The sequence below is a fragment of the Rhinopithecus bieti genome, unplaced genomic scaffold (assembly GCF_001698545.2).
Source record: "Rhinopithecus bieti isolate Rb0 unplaced genomic scaffold, ASM169854v2 scaffold_19840, whole genome shotgun sequence".
NCBI classification, from domain to species: Eukaryota; Metazoa; Chordata; class Mammalia; order Primates; family Cercopithecidae; genus Rhinopithecus; species Rhinopithecus bieti.
In genome coordinates this window covers 981,370-997,290 of record NW_016809771.1, presented here as the reverse complement: position 1 = coordinate 997,290, position 15,921 = coordinate 981,370, and the positions used below count along the sequence as shown (strand labels likewise).

The 15,921-nt window shown below is 40.7% G+C and overlaps 1 protein-coding gene across 9 annotated transcripts in view; it reads right to left on the bottom strand.

Moving 5' to 3' along the window:
- The window catches only part of EGF (epidermal growth factor), a 103,393-nt gene that overhangs the window by 64,130 nt on the left and 23,342 nt on the right, over positions 1-15,921 (bottom strand). For all 9 annotated transcript variants that reach the window (XM_017890428.1, XM_017890431.1, XM_017890430.1 and 6 more), the window contains exons 2-5: positions 11,558-11,757; positions 9,257-9,438; positions 8,624-8,851; positions 7,572-7,774 (exon numbers count right to left, since the gene is read on the bottom strand). In XM_017890428.1, coding sequence (XP_017745917.1) covers positions 7,572-7,774; positions 8,624-8,851; positions 9,257-9,438; positions 11,558-11,757 — 813 coding nt within the window. The remainder of the gene's footprint in view (positions 1-7,571; positions 7,775-8,623; positions 8,852-9,256; positions 9,439-11,557; positions 11,758-15,921) is intronic.

Below are 15,921 nucleotides of genomic sequence, written 5' to 3'. Positions count from 1 at the left end.
TCTTGTTTATTCAAGTCGTTTAGGCATTGGGAATGCAATGGAGAGTTGTATTCTCTGTCCTCCAAGGACTAAGGAATATAAAAAGACAGACAACTACAGCAAAGTATGGTAAGTGTCATGTGATTGGGGAAATTCTCTGAGAACACATTCTCCGGAACAGCTAACTTTGGCTCACAGTGGATCAAGGAAGGTGTTCCTGAAGGAAGTCATGTTGGACCTCAAAGAATGAGGGGAGACAGCAGGTGAAGGCACAGAGGTGGCGAGTTCCTGAGTATGCAGACTAGGCTGGAGAAGAGAGCAAGTGTACTTCATGAAAGGAAAGTACATCTTTGAGAATGGTTGCAACAGAGAATGTAATACAAACAAGGGTTGAGAGAAGAAGCTGAGAAGAAGGCTTGGTGAGCCTGAGGAAGAGACTACACTTTAATTATTGGTGTTGGGAATTGTCAGCAGATTTTAATCAAACAGTGACATGACTGGGCCTTCTTTTTTGAGGGATTATGTTCCCTGCAGCAGAGAAAATGGAGACAGGGATACTAGTCAGGAGGATGCTGGAGAGAGAAACCTGCGGAAGGTCACAGTGGTTAGATCGTAAAGGGTAGAATTGTTGGGATGAGAGTGAGGAGGATGAAGGAACAGGCAACTCCTCGGTTTTTGCTTTAGGAGATGGGGTGGAGAGTGATGCCATTCACTGAGTTGATTACACTAGAGGGAGAGAAGCTGAGGAAGAGGGAGGTGAAAGTTGGTAGGTCAGTTATTTTTTCTGAGTCTGAAACACTTGGAAGAAATCCAAGTAGACATGCTTACAAGGCAGATAATTATAAGGGCCTTGATAAGGATATTTTTACTGGGCCCAAACACATACATTTTATGAGCCCACTGCAGGACCCTGAGCTTGGAAGGTGCAGACAGCAAGCAGGTATGGCCCAGAAGAAGGACCAGGGCAACTGCTCTTTAGGAAACTGGTCAGATCATCAGAAAACAGCCTGATGGTGCAACTGTGGCTCTATTACTTGGACTTGGGGTGCAGCATGCAGATATATCTGCAGCATGAAGCTCCTCCAGAATGAGACAACCTGAATCTACAAGCCAAGGACTTGTTCAAACCAACAAACCAATCTTCCACGTGAAGTTCTGTGGCTTTGCCTTTGTAAACCCCTGCCTTGCCTTGGCCAGGCAGTCTTCACCAGGGCTGCTCCTTTTTGTATATTATGAATAAATTCCCATGTTTAAAGTCAATTATCTCTGTAGCTTAACTCTGCAGCAGATCTTTGCAGCTTGACACTCTTATGCCTGAGTCCTTTTTAAAAAAAAATTTGTCTAGAGCCCCCCACCAAAAAGAAGTCTGAACTACAAATAATAGATTCAAGAGTCCTGTGGGCTGCTGCATAGGAAGTAAAACAGAAAAATGACATGGGTTGTGTCACTGTTAGAGAGTAATGATGCACATAACCATATGAATGGTTCTGAGAAATTCCACTCAGAATGAGAAAAAACTCATTCAACTTTATTGAACACACCATCTCTAAATTGCTTGACCCCCGAAAGGTTTTCTTCCCCTAAGTAACCTCATTAAATCCCATAGAAGGAGAGTTTTGAGGCCAGGCACTGTGGCTCATGCCTGTAATCCCAGCACTTTGAGAGGTCAAGGCGGGTGGATCATCTGAGGTCAAGAGTTTAAGACCAGCCTGGCCAATATGGCAAAACCCCCTCTCTACTAAAAATACAAATTAGCTGGGTATGGTGGTGGGTGCCTGTAATCCCAGTGACTCAGGAGGCTGAGGCAGAGAGAATTGCTTAAAACCCAGAAGGCGGAGGTTACAATGAGCTGAGATTGCACCACTGCACTCCAGCCTCGGCAATAGAGCAAGACTCTGTCTCAAAAAAAAAAAAAGTACTAGAGTTTTGTAGAACATACTTTGACAAATGATAGCTTAGGCATTTTGCAAGAAGTAAGTTTATTGATATTCATATTTGTATAAATATTTATATTTTATAACAAAAATAGTATCAACCAGATTATATGATTTTTCTGTTATTTCTTCATTGAAGTAGTTTCACTACTAAATGCTTTGTAAAGCAAAGTACTACCTTCCAGATCACCAGCGGAGCTGCAATTTAGGCATAATATCCATGAGGAACTAACCAGCCTCTAGAGAAGTATGTCTTTACATCTGAAGGATAGGCTGGGCACAGTGGCTCATGCCTGTAACCCCAGGACTTTGGGAGGCTTAGGCAGGTAGATCGCTTGAGTTCAGGAGTTTGAGACCAGCCTGGATGATATGGTGAAACCCCACATCTACCAAAAATACAACAAAATTAGCCAGATGTGCCGATGTATGCCTGTAATCCCAGCTACTCAGGAGGCTGAGGCAGGAGGATTGCTTGATGCCAGGAGATGGAGGTTGCAGTGAGCCGAGATCACACCATTGCACTCCAGCCTGGGCAACAGAGCCAGACTTCGTCTCAAAATAAATAAATAAATAAATAAATAAATAAATAAATAAATAAATAAAATAAAAATAAAAATCTGAAGGATGTCAGACACATTGAAAACCTGATAAAATTTATATACCATCTCCCTAGGTGGAACAGTGCATATTTTCATCTAACCCTAAAATCAAGAGATCCACAGGCCCTACATCACAGGTAAAGAGCTCCTGCTTTCTAAGACACTAAAACAATTTAAACTGAATCAATAATCGCCAAAGTAACAGTGCCCCTGAAATCAAAAGTCCTTTGCACTTGGAGTATGTGTGAAGTGCATCTTTTGGTCAGTAACCTAAGCCAATCTCCAATACCAATTGTCTTCCGGGTTCCAAGTTTATCTGTGGCTCTGCAGCTGGCAGAGGCTTTCCAATCAAATTCTATTACTTGCCACATTGTTTGGGACTGCTCTTTAGTAAATCATTGTAGATTTTCTTCTGAAATTCATGCTTTCAGTTATCCTATTTGAACTCCCTGTCACAGAGGCTAAGTAGTGAGGGGCCCTGAAGAGACAATATATTTATGGTAGAAAGAACACTAAACTGAGAGATTGATGATAGGAAATTTTCTCCCACATTCATCATTAACTAGCTATGTAATCATGGAAAAGATGATCTATTTCTTCAGGTCTCTCAATTACGAAATGAGTACCATTATTCCTACCCTTCCTGTCTCACAACATTGCTGTGACAAACCGATAAACTAAAGCCCATGAAAACACTTTGAAAATTCGGAGGTTACATATAAATGTAAGAGAGGGTGATGATGATGGCAGACATATCTCTAATTATTATGAATGGGACTCAGTAAACACTGGGACTCAGTAAATACTTGTTCATAATGGTTATCGGTTACGATTTTGTTGTGAGTCATCACCACTCAGACAATGAGTTGTATGTGAAGACAGCTTGAGTTGAAATTTCCCATGGAAGTTATGTGGCAGTGTATCAGATTCACTACCTTTATGTGTAGACTATCTACAATACTATTATGGATTCACCCGTCTATTTTATAGCATTGCCACTAGGTTGTTGCTACTTAATGTGGTGCTAGAACTCACAGTTGAACTGTTTCCCACAACTCTAGCTTTGTGAATTAAAGTGAGATCGCACCACTGCACTCCAGTCTGGGTGACAGAGTAAGACTCCATTTCAAAAAAAAAAAGAAAGAAAGTAGAAGATATAAACAATTCTATCTCTATTTCTGCGCTTCAGAGAGCTATTTAAGGCTAACATTAAATCTATTTTAAAACCTTCTTGAAATAAAACTTTTACATAAAGGCGAGATGTTAGTGGCACATCATTTATGAGGTACATTGAGCAGCCTAACGATCACAACAAATTTTTTAAACCTGACAACCTTTTTTTTTCTGTAGGCCCCTTGTGGTATTTCACAAAAGCCTAACAACTTTTTTTTTTAAATTTTAATTTGAGACAGAGTCTCACTCTGTCACCCAGTCTGGAGTGCAGTGGAGCAATCTTGGCTCACTGCAGCCTCCGCCTCCTGGGTTCAAGCCATCCTCCTGCCTCAGCCCCCCAAATAGCTGGGACTATAGGCATGCGCCACCATGCCCAGCTGATTTTTGTATTTTTGGTAGAGACAGGGTTTTGCCATGTTGGCCAGACTGGTCTCGAACTCCTGACCTCAAGCAATCTGTCCGCCTTGCCCTCCCAAAGTGCTGGGATTACAGGCCTAAAAACTTTTTAAAAACAATTACATGCTAAAGAATTCAGGGACTGGGGCCGGATAATGGCGGGAGCTGCAGAAGATGCGCGAGTTCTTTTCCGAGCTGGGGTCTGCGAGGCCCTGGAGGCCTGGCCAACCTTGCAGATCGCTGTGGAGAATGGCTTCGGGGTTGTGCACAGCCAGGAGAAGGCCAAGTGGCTGGGGGGTGCAGTGGAGGATTACTTCATGCGCAGTGCTGACTTGGAGCTAGATGAGGTAGGTGGAAGACTTCCTTGGAGAGCTGTTGACCAACGAGTTTGATACAGTTGTGGAAGACGGGAGTCTGCCCCAGGTGAGCCAGCAACTGCAGACCATGTTCCACCACTTCCAGAGGGGTGACGGGGCTGCTCTGAGGGAGATGGCCTCTCGCATCACTCAAAGAAAATGCAAGGTCAAAGCCACTGCACTTAAAACAGCTAGAGAGACTGATGAGGATGAAGATGATGTGGACAGTGTGGAAGAGATGGAGGTCACAGCTCCGAATGATGGGGCTGCTACAGATGGGGTCTGCTCCCAGCCTGAACCCTCTGATCCAGACGCTCAGACTATTAAAGAAGAGAATATCATGGAAGATGGCTGGACCATTGTCCAGAGGAAAAAAAAAAGAGTGGGGATGATTGGAAATGGCTTTGGGCCCTTATTTGCTAGTTCTGAGAGTTATCTGTAGGGTTTTGTTTTGTTGTTGTTTTTTTTTTTTTTTGAGGATTGCAGACCTGTGGACTGGTTACCTCATCTCCACCCTCTCCCCTGTTCCCATGTCTAGCTCCCTCCAGGGCAAGGAAAACCTAGGGTCCTTGGTCTTGGGGGTGGTGGGGACCTTGTCCAGCACATTCCCTTGGGCCTTTAGTTAACATCTGAGTGAAGAAGCTGGGTTCCCCAGTACCCTGTCTTTTGGGTGCGGTCGTTGTGAGGAAGGGGATGAGTGAGTGTGGGTGTGGCTGGAGGAGGAGCTAGATGCCAGTGGGCAGATGTATTTGAGGAGGAGAGGACCAGCAGCAGCAGCAGTACTCAGTGATAGGGGGCTGGCTGGGTCAGGAATGGTGAGATGAACAGGCAAATGGAAGAGAGAATAGTTGAAGATGTGAACGAAAGTAGCTCTGGAGCCTTTCCCTTACCCTACCCCCAACACATGCAACAGCTCTGTACCCCTGCCCAGAACTTGGAACCTCCCAGGAATGCTGCCTTCCTGCAGCCCAGCCTCCAGCCCCGGGTTCCCTCAGGAATTCGAAGAACTTGGCTAGGTGGTGAGCTTGGAAGAGCTGGCCTTTGTTTTCTGTCTCCTGTAACCTCTTTCCTTACTCTTTATCCCATCCCATTTGAGTTCAGGGGTGAGGCTTAAGATCTTAATAAATAATACCTTACAGATTAAAAAAAAAAAATTCAAACAGAGAAGACCACATTTAGAAGTGGAAATTTGGGACTGTGACTAGATTCAGTCAATCACTTATTCTTTTCACTAATATTTACCATCTAAAATTAATTAATTTATAAATATCTACTGTATATATGGTGGCTAAAAAAAGCAAACAAAATATACATGGTTTCTACCTGTATGGCACTTACAATCAAATGGGAGAGAGAATCCAAAGAAAGCAAATGTGTACGTAGTTACACCTCGTGATGGGTTCAATGAAAGGTGTACTATGAAAAAAGTAAGAGGTGAAGGGGCCTATTTTGATTGGCTTATCAGAGAAGACCTATCTGAGGACATGACATTTAAGCTCAGAACTGAAGAGAAGTCTAAGCCAAGGAAGAGTGGCTGCAAAACCCTAAAGGAATGAAGGAGATTAGCATGTTTGAGGAGTTATAGCAAGACTTGCACTAAATTCTAGTGAGGGCAGAGATCACTAGAGCAGGTTGGTCAAATATTGACGAGACTGGTAAAATGCTGAACTTCAACCTAAGTGCAAAGAAAAGCTTTTGACAGATTTTGTGCAGGAGAATGAATGGATCAGATTCAGAAAACAGAAGGATCAGTTGAGTGGCTACTATAGTAGGCCAAACAAAAAGTGCCTGTCTGTTTAGACTATGGCAGTGGCAGTAGAGAAGAGAAGTGGACATTTGAAAAGTGTTTAGAAGGTAGAATGGAATGGATTTGGTGTTGGATTAGAAATTGGGGGTGCGACAGTGGGAAAAATCAGAGATGGCCCTGTAGATCCCAGAATATGCCACTCCAAAATAGGAAAGATTGTTGAGCTTCAAACAATTAAAAAGAAATAGATATAGAAAAGCTATCTCTGTTTGCCTAAATGCAAGACATAGATTTACGAAGACAATAGGTACCCCTTCTCTACCAGGAATCACAAAAGTTAACCACTGAAGACAACTTTAGATCCTTATGGCCTGGCAATGGCTGCAGAGGTATCTGCATTAACAAGCTTTATTTTTTTATTTTTATTTATTTATTTATTTATTATTTTTTGAGACAGAGTCTTGCTCTGTCACCCAGGCTGGAGTGCAGTGGCGCAATCTTGGCTCATGGAAAGCTCCACCTCCTGGGTTCACGCCATTCTCCTGCCTCAGCCTCCCAAGCAGCTGGGACTACAGGCGCCCACCATCACACCCGGCTAATTTTTTTGTATTTTTAGTAGAGATGGGGTTTCACCATGTTAACCAGGATGGTCTCCATCTCCTGACCTTGTGGTCCACCTGCCTCGGCCTCCCAAAGTGCTGGGATTACAGGCGTCAGCCACCACGCCCGGCCAAGAAGCTTTATTAACTAGCATTTAGCTGCCATTTATTTGCCTTCCCCCAACTTGCTGCCCACAGAAACTCAAAGTCCTTTTCCTCTGTCTTGTCACTTCTCTAAAAATTTACTGTTCTTTATTAAAGATACTACATAACCTGGCATTTAAAGCCACCTCTTTGAGAGCTACTAATTCCCCAGGTTTCTCCCATGTATATACAAATGTGCATGCTAATCCATTTCTATTTCCTTTCTTTTCCTTTCCTTTCCTTTCCTTTCCTTTCCTTTCCTTTCCTTTCCTTTCCTTTCCTTTCCTTTCCTTTCCTTTCCTTTCCTTTCTCTCTCTCTCTCTCTCTCTCTTTCTTTCTTTCTTTCTTTCAGACAGAGTCTTGCTATGTTGTCCAGGCTGGTCTCAAACTCCTGGCCTCAAGCAATCCTCCCACCTCAGCCTTCCAAAGTGCAGAGATTACAAGTGTGAGCCACCATGCCTGGATTTCTATTTGTTTTTCTCTTGTTAATCTGCCTTTTCTTACAGGGGTCTATTATAACTAAGAATATATGAGGGTTGAAGAAAAAAATATTTTCCCCCCTACAAGCCCTCATTGTCTGGCTCAAGCAGGTAAATGGGTGAGAACTATGTGTCAGGCCCCGCACAAGGTCAATGATGACTCACCACGCTCCCGAGCATCATCTTCTGCCTTGGGCTGTGCAAGTGGATGCACTACTTTCAGTTCACCAGGTGGTACAAATGATGGATGGAGGTTAATTCTAACCATATCCTTTCCAGTGTGTTTGTTGGCTATCCAAATTGTCCTCGTTTTCCATGTTGAATAGAAGACATGGTCACCAAAAAGGGACATTGCAAACAAATTGTGCCTAAAAAGCAACCACAAAAGAAAAAAGAACAATAGAACATTTGTTCCTTGGCTTATTAGAGTTTTACTTCATTTCAATTTATTGTCTAAGTTTTAACTACCTACCTTTTCCATTGTTTCTCATTTAGGTTTAGAAAAGTATATTAAGTTTAAAATTTTATTTATGTCATCATACTCTGAGCTAATAAGATATCATTTCTAGCTCCAGATCCATTATCTCATTAATCTTTTAGTCATCCAATAAGAGTGATGAAAACGGGGAAGAACATAGGAACAGGGTAAGAATGGGTTTCTAGTGACATCAATTTCACATGACTAATTTCTGCCTTTTGCCACAAAGCTGGAAAGTCAGTTGCTGGCATGATAGCAAATCAATGAAATATAAAAATATATATAACATAATAATTCCAAAAAGAATAACTATGATAGCAAACAATGAAATAAAAATATATATAACATAATAATTCCCCAAAAAGAATAACTATGATCAACATGTGAGAACTTATTATGTGCCAAATACTCTGTTAATTATTTTTGTTTGTATTCATTTACTTTCCCTTCACAATAATCCCAAGAGAGAGATGCTATGATTATCCTCACATTAAAGGAAATTGAGGATAAGAGAAGTTATAGAACCTACTCAAAGTCACTCATCTAACAGATGAGTTCAATCTGGAGCTACTCAAAGTCACTCATCTAACAGATGAGTTCAATCTGGAGCTTGAACTCTTTTGGATTCAAAATCTACGGCCTAAATGACTATACCAGTTCTGTTGACAAAAGTAAAATTAATTTATCTTGTGGACTTCAAATGACAACTGTTTTATTTTATACCAAGAGTAAAACTTACTGTGTTGGATGTTTACTAATACGGACAGAACCTCCATCATAATCACAGGAGCAAATAAGAGAATTGCTTCCTTCTCTGCTGTACTGAATCCAAAACAGCCGCTTATCAAGCACATCCAATGACACAGCTGTTATTTTCTCTGATGTCTCTAACAGAGACTTCACTTCCACACCATCAAGATCTGCTCTGTAAAGGCTGCCAGCCACCTCTGAAGACCAAAATATAAACCTGAGGGAAAACACATTACATAGACACAAAAATGAATGTATAGTGCCTTAAACGGCCAATTCTCTCAATGTTTCAGCAGCTCCTGCACAGGGCAAGTTTGACTGTTTTGAATGAAAATGTATTCAACAAGTAAACACTGCCCTATTGTAACATTACTAGCAAATTCAAGTTAGAAGGGGAGTTATGCCTCTATAGCAGAAAACCATGATACTTAGGAATATTTATGAAAGGATCCTGTCTCAGTTGAAATGCAGGCAACTGTCCTGTAGAAAACGGTGCCTGTGTGCTACAAAAGAGAGCTTTGGTCTCAGTGAGAGGATCCCTTTGAATTTAAAATGTTATAATTCTATCAATCTTCACTAGATTTGTAAATATATTTCAATGTCTGAATACAGCAGAATTTACCTTTCTACTGGATCAACTGCTATATTTGCAGGATATTTTAAAGCACTTAAAAGAACGTGGGAATTATTTCCTTTCATATCTGTTACTGTAATGATTCCTTCCTGTTGATTTGACCAAATAACTTCTTCATTTATCCAATTTATTGCCATTCCAGAAACATTTTTCTCTATATTACATACTCTCTGCAAAATCAAATTTTAAAATTGTTATTAATATTTCCCCATTCATAACAAAATTATGTTAATTGTTACATATAAAAAGTCTATTCCTTTAAGAACTTGTCATCTTTATGCATTTCCAAAATTGTTTAAATAATAAAGTAGTCACAGATATGGTGTCTTTGTTTTGATGTAGCATTATTAAACCTCCTCTGATCCCTAAGTAAATATTTCTGGAAATAGTATTTATATCATAGCTTTGAAACTAAAAATTATCCTACACACTATTTAAACTAGGCAGCCAACCATCATGTATTAATCATTTCAACTATAGTAATGGTGAAATTTTGATGCAACCGTAAAGACAGCTTATTCCATTCCATTTGCTAATGGAACTTTCCAGATCTTCAACTGAACTCAATTCCAAGCTTTGCAAGATTTCCTTGGAGTTTGAGCTTACAGACATGAACTTGATGAATTTCTCATTATGGCCTTTATTCTTCTGGCCCTCTTCCTCCAATAGGCCTCTTCCTTTCATGCCCTCACAGTCCTTCATGCCCTCACACTGTGACCAGAGTAGCAGAGTGTCTTTTCTGCGCCTTGGGCTGTATTCCCAGCTCTTTCATGATAAAAATGCCCAACAAAACCTTTTTGTCTCTTAATTTCAGCCAAGGGCAGGTAAGCTGGTCTTCTTGGGGAATGGAGGTTGCGAGGTGGGCAGAAGCCCCAATTTGTACTGTTGAAGATTTTCATGGTGTAAATATTCCACTATGGCCGACATCCAGCTACCCAAGTGACATGATTGAAATCAGAGTTGGGCTGAAATTGCATAATCTCATGAGCCTTTGCTATTTCTACATCTCATATAAATAAATCTAGCCAACTTATTTTACCATTGAAAATAATGGCCAAAATAGCAATTATCTTTGCACCAACCTAATACATTCATAAATTAGCTCACCCAGGCAAATTGTTTGCATTCTAACAGTTGTCCTTTAGAAGCAATGTTTTAACCCAAAGGAAGGAATATAGGGATGGAATTTTAGGCATCAGGCTGATCCTTTCCTAATGACTTGACATAAATTCACAACTATTTTAAGTTTTTCCTTGTTCTTGATAGGAAACCCTTCAGATTCTTAGACTCAAGAGTTTGAAACTATACTACCACATGTCTGGAGGATAATGAGTAGCCATCCTTGTTAAAAGTGAGATTAGCAAGTATTGGAGATGTGATAAAACAGATTAGCACCTAATTGAAGCTTTTAAGAATAATTGGAAAGAGAAAGATTTGGCTAAAAATCAAAAAAAATTGTGCACTTTGTGTTGAGAAATCAACTCTTAAAATTTCTCTAGTCACATGATCTTTGTAATCCATCACCGAATTGAAACATTCCTCCTGGGACTCATGTAAGGGTTCTACCAGCTAAAAAGAGAGATTAAGGATCTTTTGTATGTACTTGAAGTAAACTACCTTGTATCTGTCATCTGCTATATTATTTTTTTCCAGAGTGCAACCACTGTGAGAATATAAAGAAGAAAAGTTTTCTTTCTACATGTCAGGTGCCAACACCCATGATGGAGATTTTATACAGATAAAACAGGGTCTCTCAACTTCAGCACTAATGACATTCAGGGCTGGATAATTCTTTATTCTGGGGCTGTTCTGCACAGCGTGAGATGTTTTGCAGTATCCCAGGCCTTTCCCCACTAGACGCCTTTATCGTCTCCACCTTCCTACCTCATCCACTTGTGACAACCAAAAATGTTTCCAGATACTGCCCATTGTTCCCTCAGGGAAAAATTGCCCCCCACCTGAGAACTACTGGGGTACCTTACAAATAGCAAGAAATAATCATGCAAATAATCTATCTTCATAAAATGGTGATCTGATTTAATAAACTCAGATATTTTCAAAATTACATTCATATCTTCACTTTCTCATTTTGGGGCTTCTGAATATTAATGTGTGAACTTATTCAATAATATACTACCACAGATGTAGATTAAATAAATGCCTATATTTGGCAGACACACATTTGAATTGTAATATAATTTTCATTTGTCTATACATTAAAAATTCAATATATTATATTTGTCAGCCTGTACAAAAACAGCTCAAACACTGCAGGTAATGGTATTTTACCTCTCGCCTTGACCCATTCAGAAAAACTCTTTGCAAAAGTTGTCTTTCTAAATCCACCCAATAGATTATTTTCTCTTTATAATGAAAATCCATGATCACTGAGACACCAGCATCCACCACCAATGGCTCATAATTGGTTCCTTCCGTGTCAATCCTAAAGATACTATTTCCGTGGGAGAAAATTAAGAAGGGTGCAGGACCTGGGTGGGAAGAAAGAGACCAAACTGTATACTTTCAATATTTTATCTCATTTAAACAAAATACTTCCCAATGATAACCAACACAAGCAGAAATAATTTTTAATTACTGGTTTTCTGTTTAAAATAAAGTCTACTGTATAGATAATAAAGAGTTCCTGTAGATATTCACACTTCATTTTGTAAATTGTCTTCTCCACAAACTGATTATAAGACATGAACAATGGTAAATTATGAAAATGAACTATCTGAAGAGAAAGACCCTTTTACTCTTTATCCATAAAATACCTTTTATGTTCAAAAGGAACCACTCACCATATACTATTGTGGAAAGGATCTATATAAGTGTAAAATTTAATTATGTAAATTAGAACTAAAATTACAGATATTATCATTTTGGAAATGGACTCCTTGGGTCTTACCTATGACCAGAGCCTTCAGCATAATGACCTAGAAGATGATAGTGAAAACTAAAAGGTCTTACATGGAAGCAGGAAAAATTGAAACGCTGTTTCAATTTCAGAATCTTATAAAGGTTCTGAAATTTTTTGACCCTGTTAGCTTTGCCACATAAATACAGGATGTCCAAATAAATTTGAATTCCATATGTATTGCATGGGACATACACTAAAAATTTGTTCTCTATTTACCTGAAATTCAAATTTAACTAGGCACTTTGCATTTTTATTTGCTAAATCTGGGTGGCGAACCTCACTGGATTTCTTGGTGCCTGTAGGGCCTCGCTTGGTACCCTAATCCTGTACCTGGGGTCCTCTCCTGTTCTAGGTGATAGCCACCTACCAACTTTGATGCCCCAGTATTCAATATCTACTTGGGAACCTGATCCCTTCTTGGGAAACCTCACCACTAATTACTGACAGACACCACACACAGCTTGCCTTTGATGCTCTGAGACGACACCAGAGGATGAAATTCGTTTCATCAAGTCAAGTTAGTTTCCTTGGTCTCTCTCTCTTGACCAAGTGTGAGGAGGCTTGGGCCACTCTGCCTTTAGAAAATGACAGAATCACTGGGGTGAGTGGGGAACAGAGGGGAATTCTAACATATTATTGCTTCTGTGCTGGGCTTACTCCATTCTGTTTTATCATTAAAAGTAATGCCTTAATATGACTTAATAAATGTGTTTACTGTAAGCATTGAACAAAATGATGGGTTAACATCCTTTTACTCAGGGACTATGTTCTAGAGTCAGAAAACACTAATTCCACTTTGGTGAGTAAATTGAATTAAAGCTACAAGAGGGTTGGTGCTTCCTAGATGGCTGAATAGGAACAGCTCAGGTCTACAGCTCCCAGCAAGATGGACGCAGAAGACAGGTGATTTCTGCCTTTCCAACTGAAGTACCTGGTTCATCTCACTGGGACTGGTTGGACAGTGGGTGCAGCCTACAGAGGGTGAGCAGAAGCAAGGCGGGGCGTCGCCTCACCCAGGAAGTGCAAGCAGTCAGGAGATTTCATTTTCCTAGACAAGGGAAGTCGTGAGTGACTGTACCTGGAAGAACCGTACACTCTTGTCCAAATACTGTGCTTTTCCCATGGTCTTTGCAACCAGCAGGCCAGGAGATTGCCTCCCCTGCCTGGCTCAGCAGCTCTCATACACACGGAGCCTTGCTCACTGCTAGCACAGCAGTCTGAGATCAACCTTGGATGCTAAAGCTTGGTGGGGGGAGGGACGCCGCCATTGCTGAGGCTTGAGTAGGTAATTCTATGCTCACAGTGTAAACAAAGAAGCAGGGAAGCTCGAACTGGGCAGAGCCCACTGCAGCTCAACAAGGCCTATTGCCTCTCTAGATTCCACCTCTGGAGGCAGGGCATATTTGAACAAAAGGCAGCAGACAGCTTCTACAGACTTAAACATCCCTGCCTGACAACTCTGAAGAGAGCAGTGGTTTTCCCAGCACAGCATTTGAGATCCATTTACAGACATACTGCCTCCTCAAGGGGTCCCTGAGCCTGTGTAGACTGATTGGGAGACACCTCCCAGTAGGGGCCAACAAACACCTCATACAGGCGGGTGCCCCTCTGGGACAAAGCTTCCTGAGGAAGAATCAGGCAGCAATATTTGCTCTTCTGCAGCCTCCTGGTGATACCTAGGCAAACAAGGTCTGGAATGGACCTCCAGCAAACTCCATCAGACCTATAGCTGAGGGGCCTGTCTGTCAGAAGGAAAATTAACAAACAGAAAGGAATAGCATCAACATCAACAGAAAGGACATCCACATCAAAACCCCATCCGTAGGTCACCAACATCAAAGACCAAAGGTAGATAAAACCACTAAGATGGGGAGAAACCAGAGCAGAAAGGCTGAAAATTCCAAAAACCAGAATACCTCTACTTTTCCAAAGGAACACAATTCCTTGCCAGCAAAGGAACAAAACTGGACAGAGAATGAGTTTGATGAGTTGACAGGAGTAGGCTTCAGAAGATCAGTAATAACAAACTTCTCCAAGCTAAAGGAGCATGGTCTAACCCATTGCAAGGAAGCTAAAAACCTTGAAAAACGGTTAGACAAATGGCTAACTAGAATAACCAGCATAGAGAAGAGCTTAAATGACCTGATGGAGCTGAAAACCACAGCACAAGAACTTTGTGATACATGCACAAGCTTCAACAGTCAATTCAATTGAGTGGAAGAAAGGATGTCAGTGATTGAAGATCACATTAATGAAATAAAGCAAGAAGACAAGATTAGGGAAAAAAGAGTGAAAAGAAACAAACAAAACCTCCAAGAAATATGGAACTATGTGAAAAGATCAAATCTACATTTGATTGTTGTACCTGAAAGTGACAGGGAGAATGGAACCAAGTTAGAAAACACTCTTCAGGATATTATCCAGGAGAATATACCCAACCTAGCAAGACAGGCCATCTTTCAAACTCAGGAAATACAGAGAACACCCCAAAGATACTCCTCAAGAACAACAACCCCAAGACACGTAATTATCAGATTCACCAAGGTTGAAATGAAGGAAAAAATGTTAAGGGCAGCCAGAGAGAAAGGTCGAGTTACCCACAAAGGGAAGCCCATCAGACTAACAGTGGATCTCTCTGCAGAAACCCTACAAGCCAGAAGAGAGTGGGGGCCAATATTCAACATTCTTGAAGGAAAGAATTTTCAACCCAAAATTTCATATGCAGCCAAACTAAGCTTCATAAGTGAAGGAGAAATAAAATCCTTTACAGACAAGCAAATGCTGAGAGACTTTGTCACCACCAGGCCTGCCTTACAAGAGCTCCTGAAGGAAGCACTAAACATGGAAAGGAAGAATTGGTACCAGTCACTGCAAAAACATGTCAAATGGTAAAGACCATCGATGCTAGGAAGAAACTGCAACAATTAATGGGCGAAGAACCAGCTAACATCATAACGACAGGATCAAATTCACACATAACAATATTAACCTTAAATGTAAATGGGCTAAATGCCCCAATTAAAATACACAGATTGGCAAATTGGATAAAGAGTCAAGACCCATCAGTGTGCTGTATTTGGGAGATCCATCTCATGTGCAAAGTCACACATAGGCTCAAAACAAAGGGATGGAGGAAGATCTACCAAGCAAATGGAAAGCAAAAAAAAAAGCAGGGGTTGCAATCCTGGTCTCTGATAAAACAGACTTGAAGCCAACAAAGATCAAAAGAGACAAAGAAGGCCATTACATACTGGTAAAGGGATCAATGCAACAAGAAGAGCTAACTATCCTAATTGTATATACACCCAATACAGGAGCACCCAGATTCATAAAGCAAGTTCTTAGAGACCTACAAAGAGACTTAGACTCCCACACAATAAAAGTGGGAGACAGTAACACCCCACTGTCAATATTAGACATATCAACAAGCAACAAAATTAACAAGGATATTCAGAACTTGAACTCAGCTCTGAACCAAGCAGACCTAAGAGACATCTACAGAACTCTCCACCCCAAATCAACAGAATATACATTCTTCTCAGCACCACATCGCACTTATTCCAAAATTGACCACATAATTGGAAGTAAAACACTCCTCAGCAAATGCAAAAGAATGGAAGTCATAACAAACAGTCTCTCAGACCACAGTGCAATCAAATTAGAACTCAGGATGAAGAAACTCACTCAAAATCCCACAACTACATGGAAATTGAACAACCTTCTCCTGAACGAC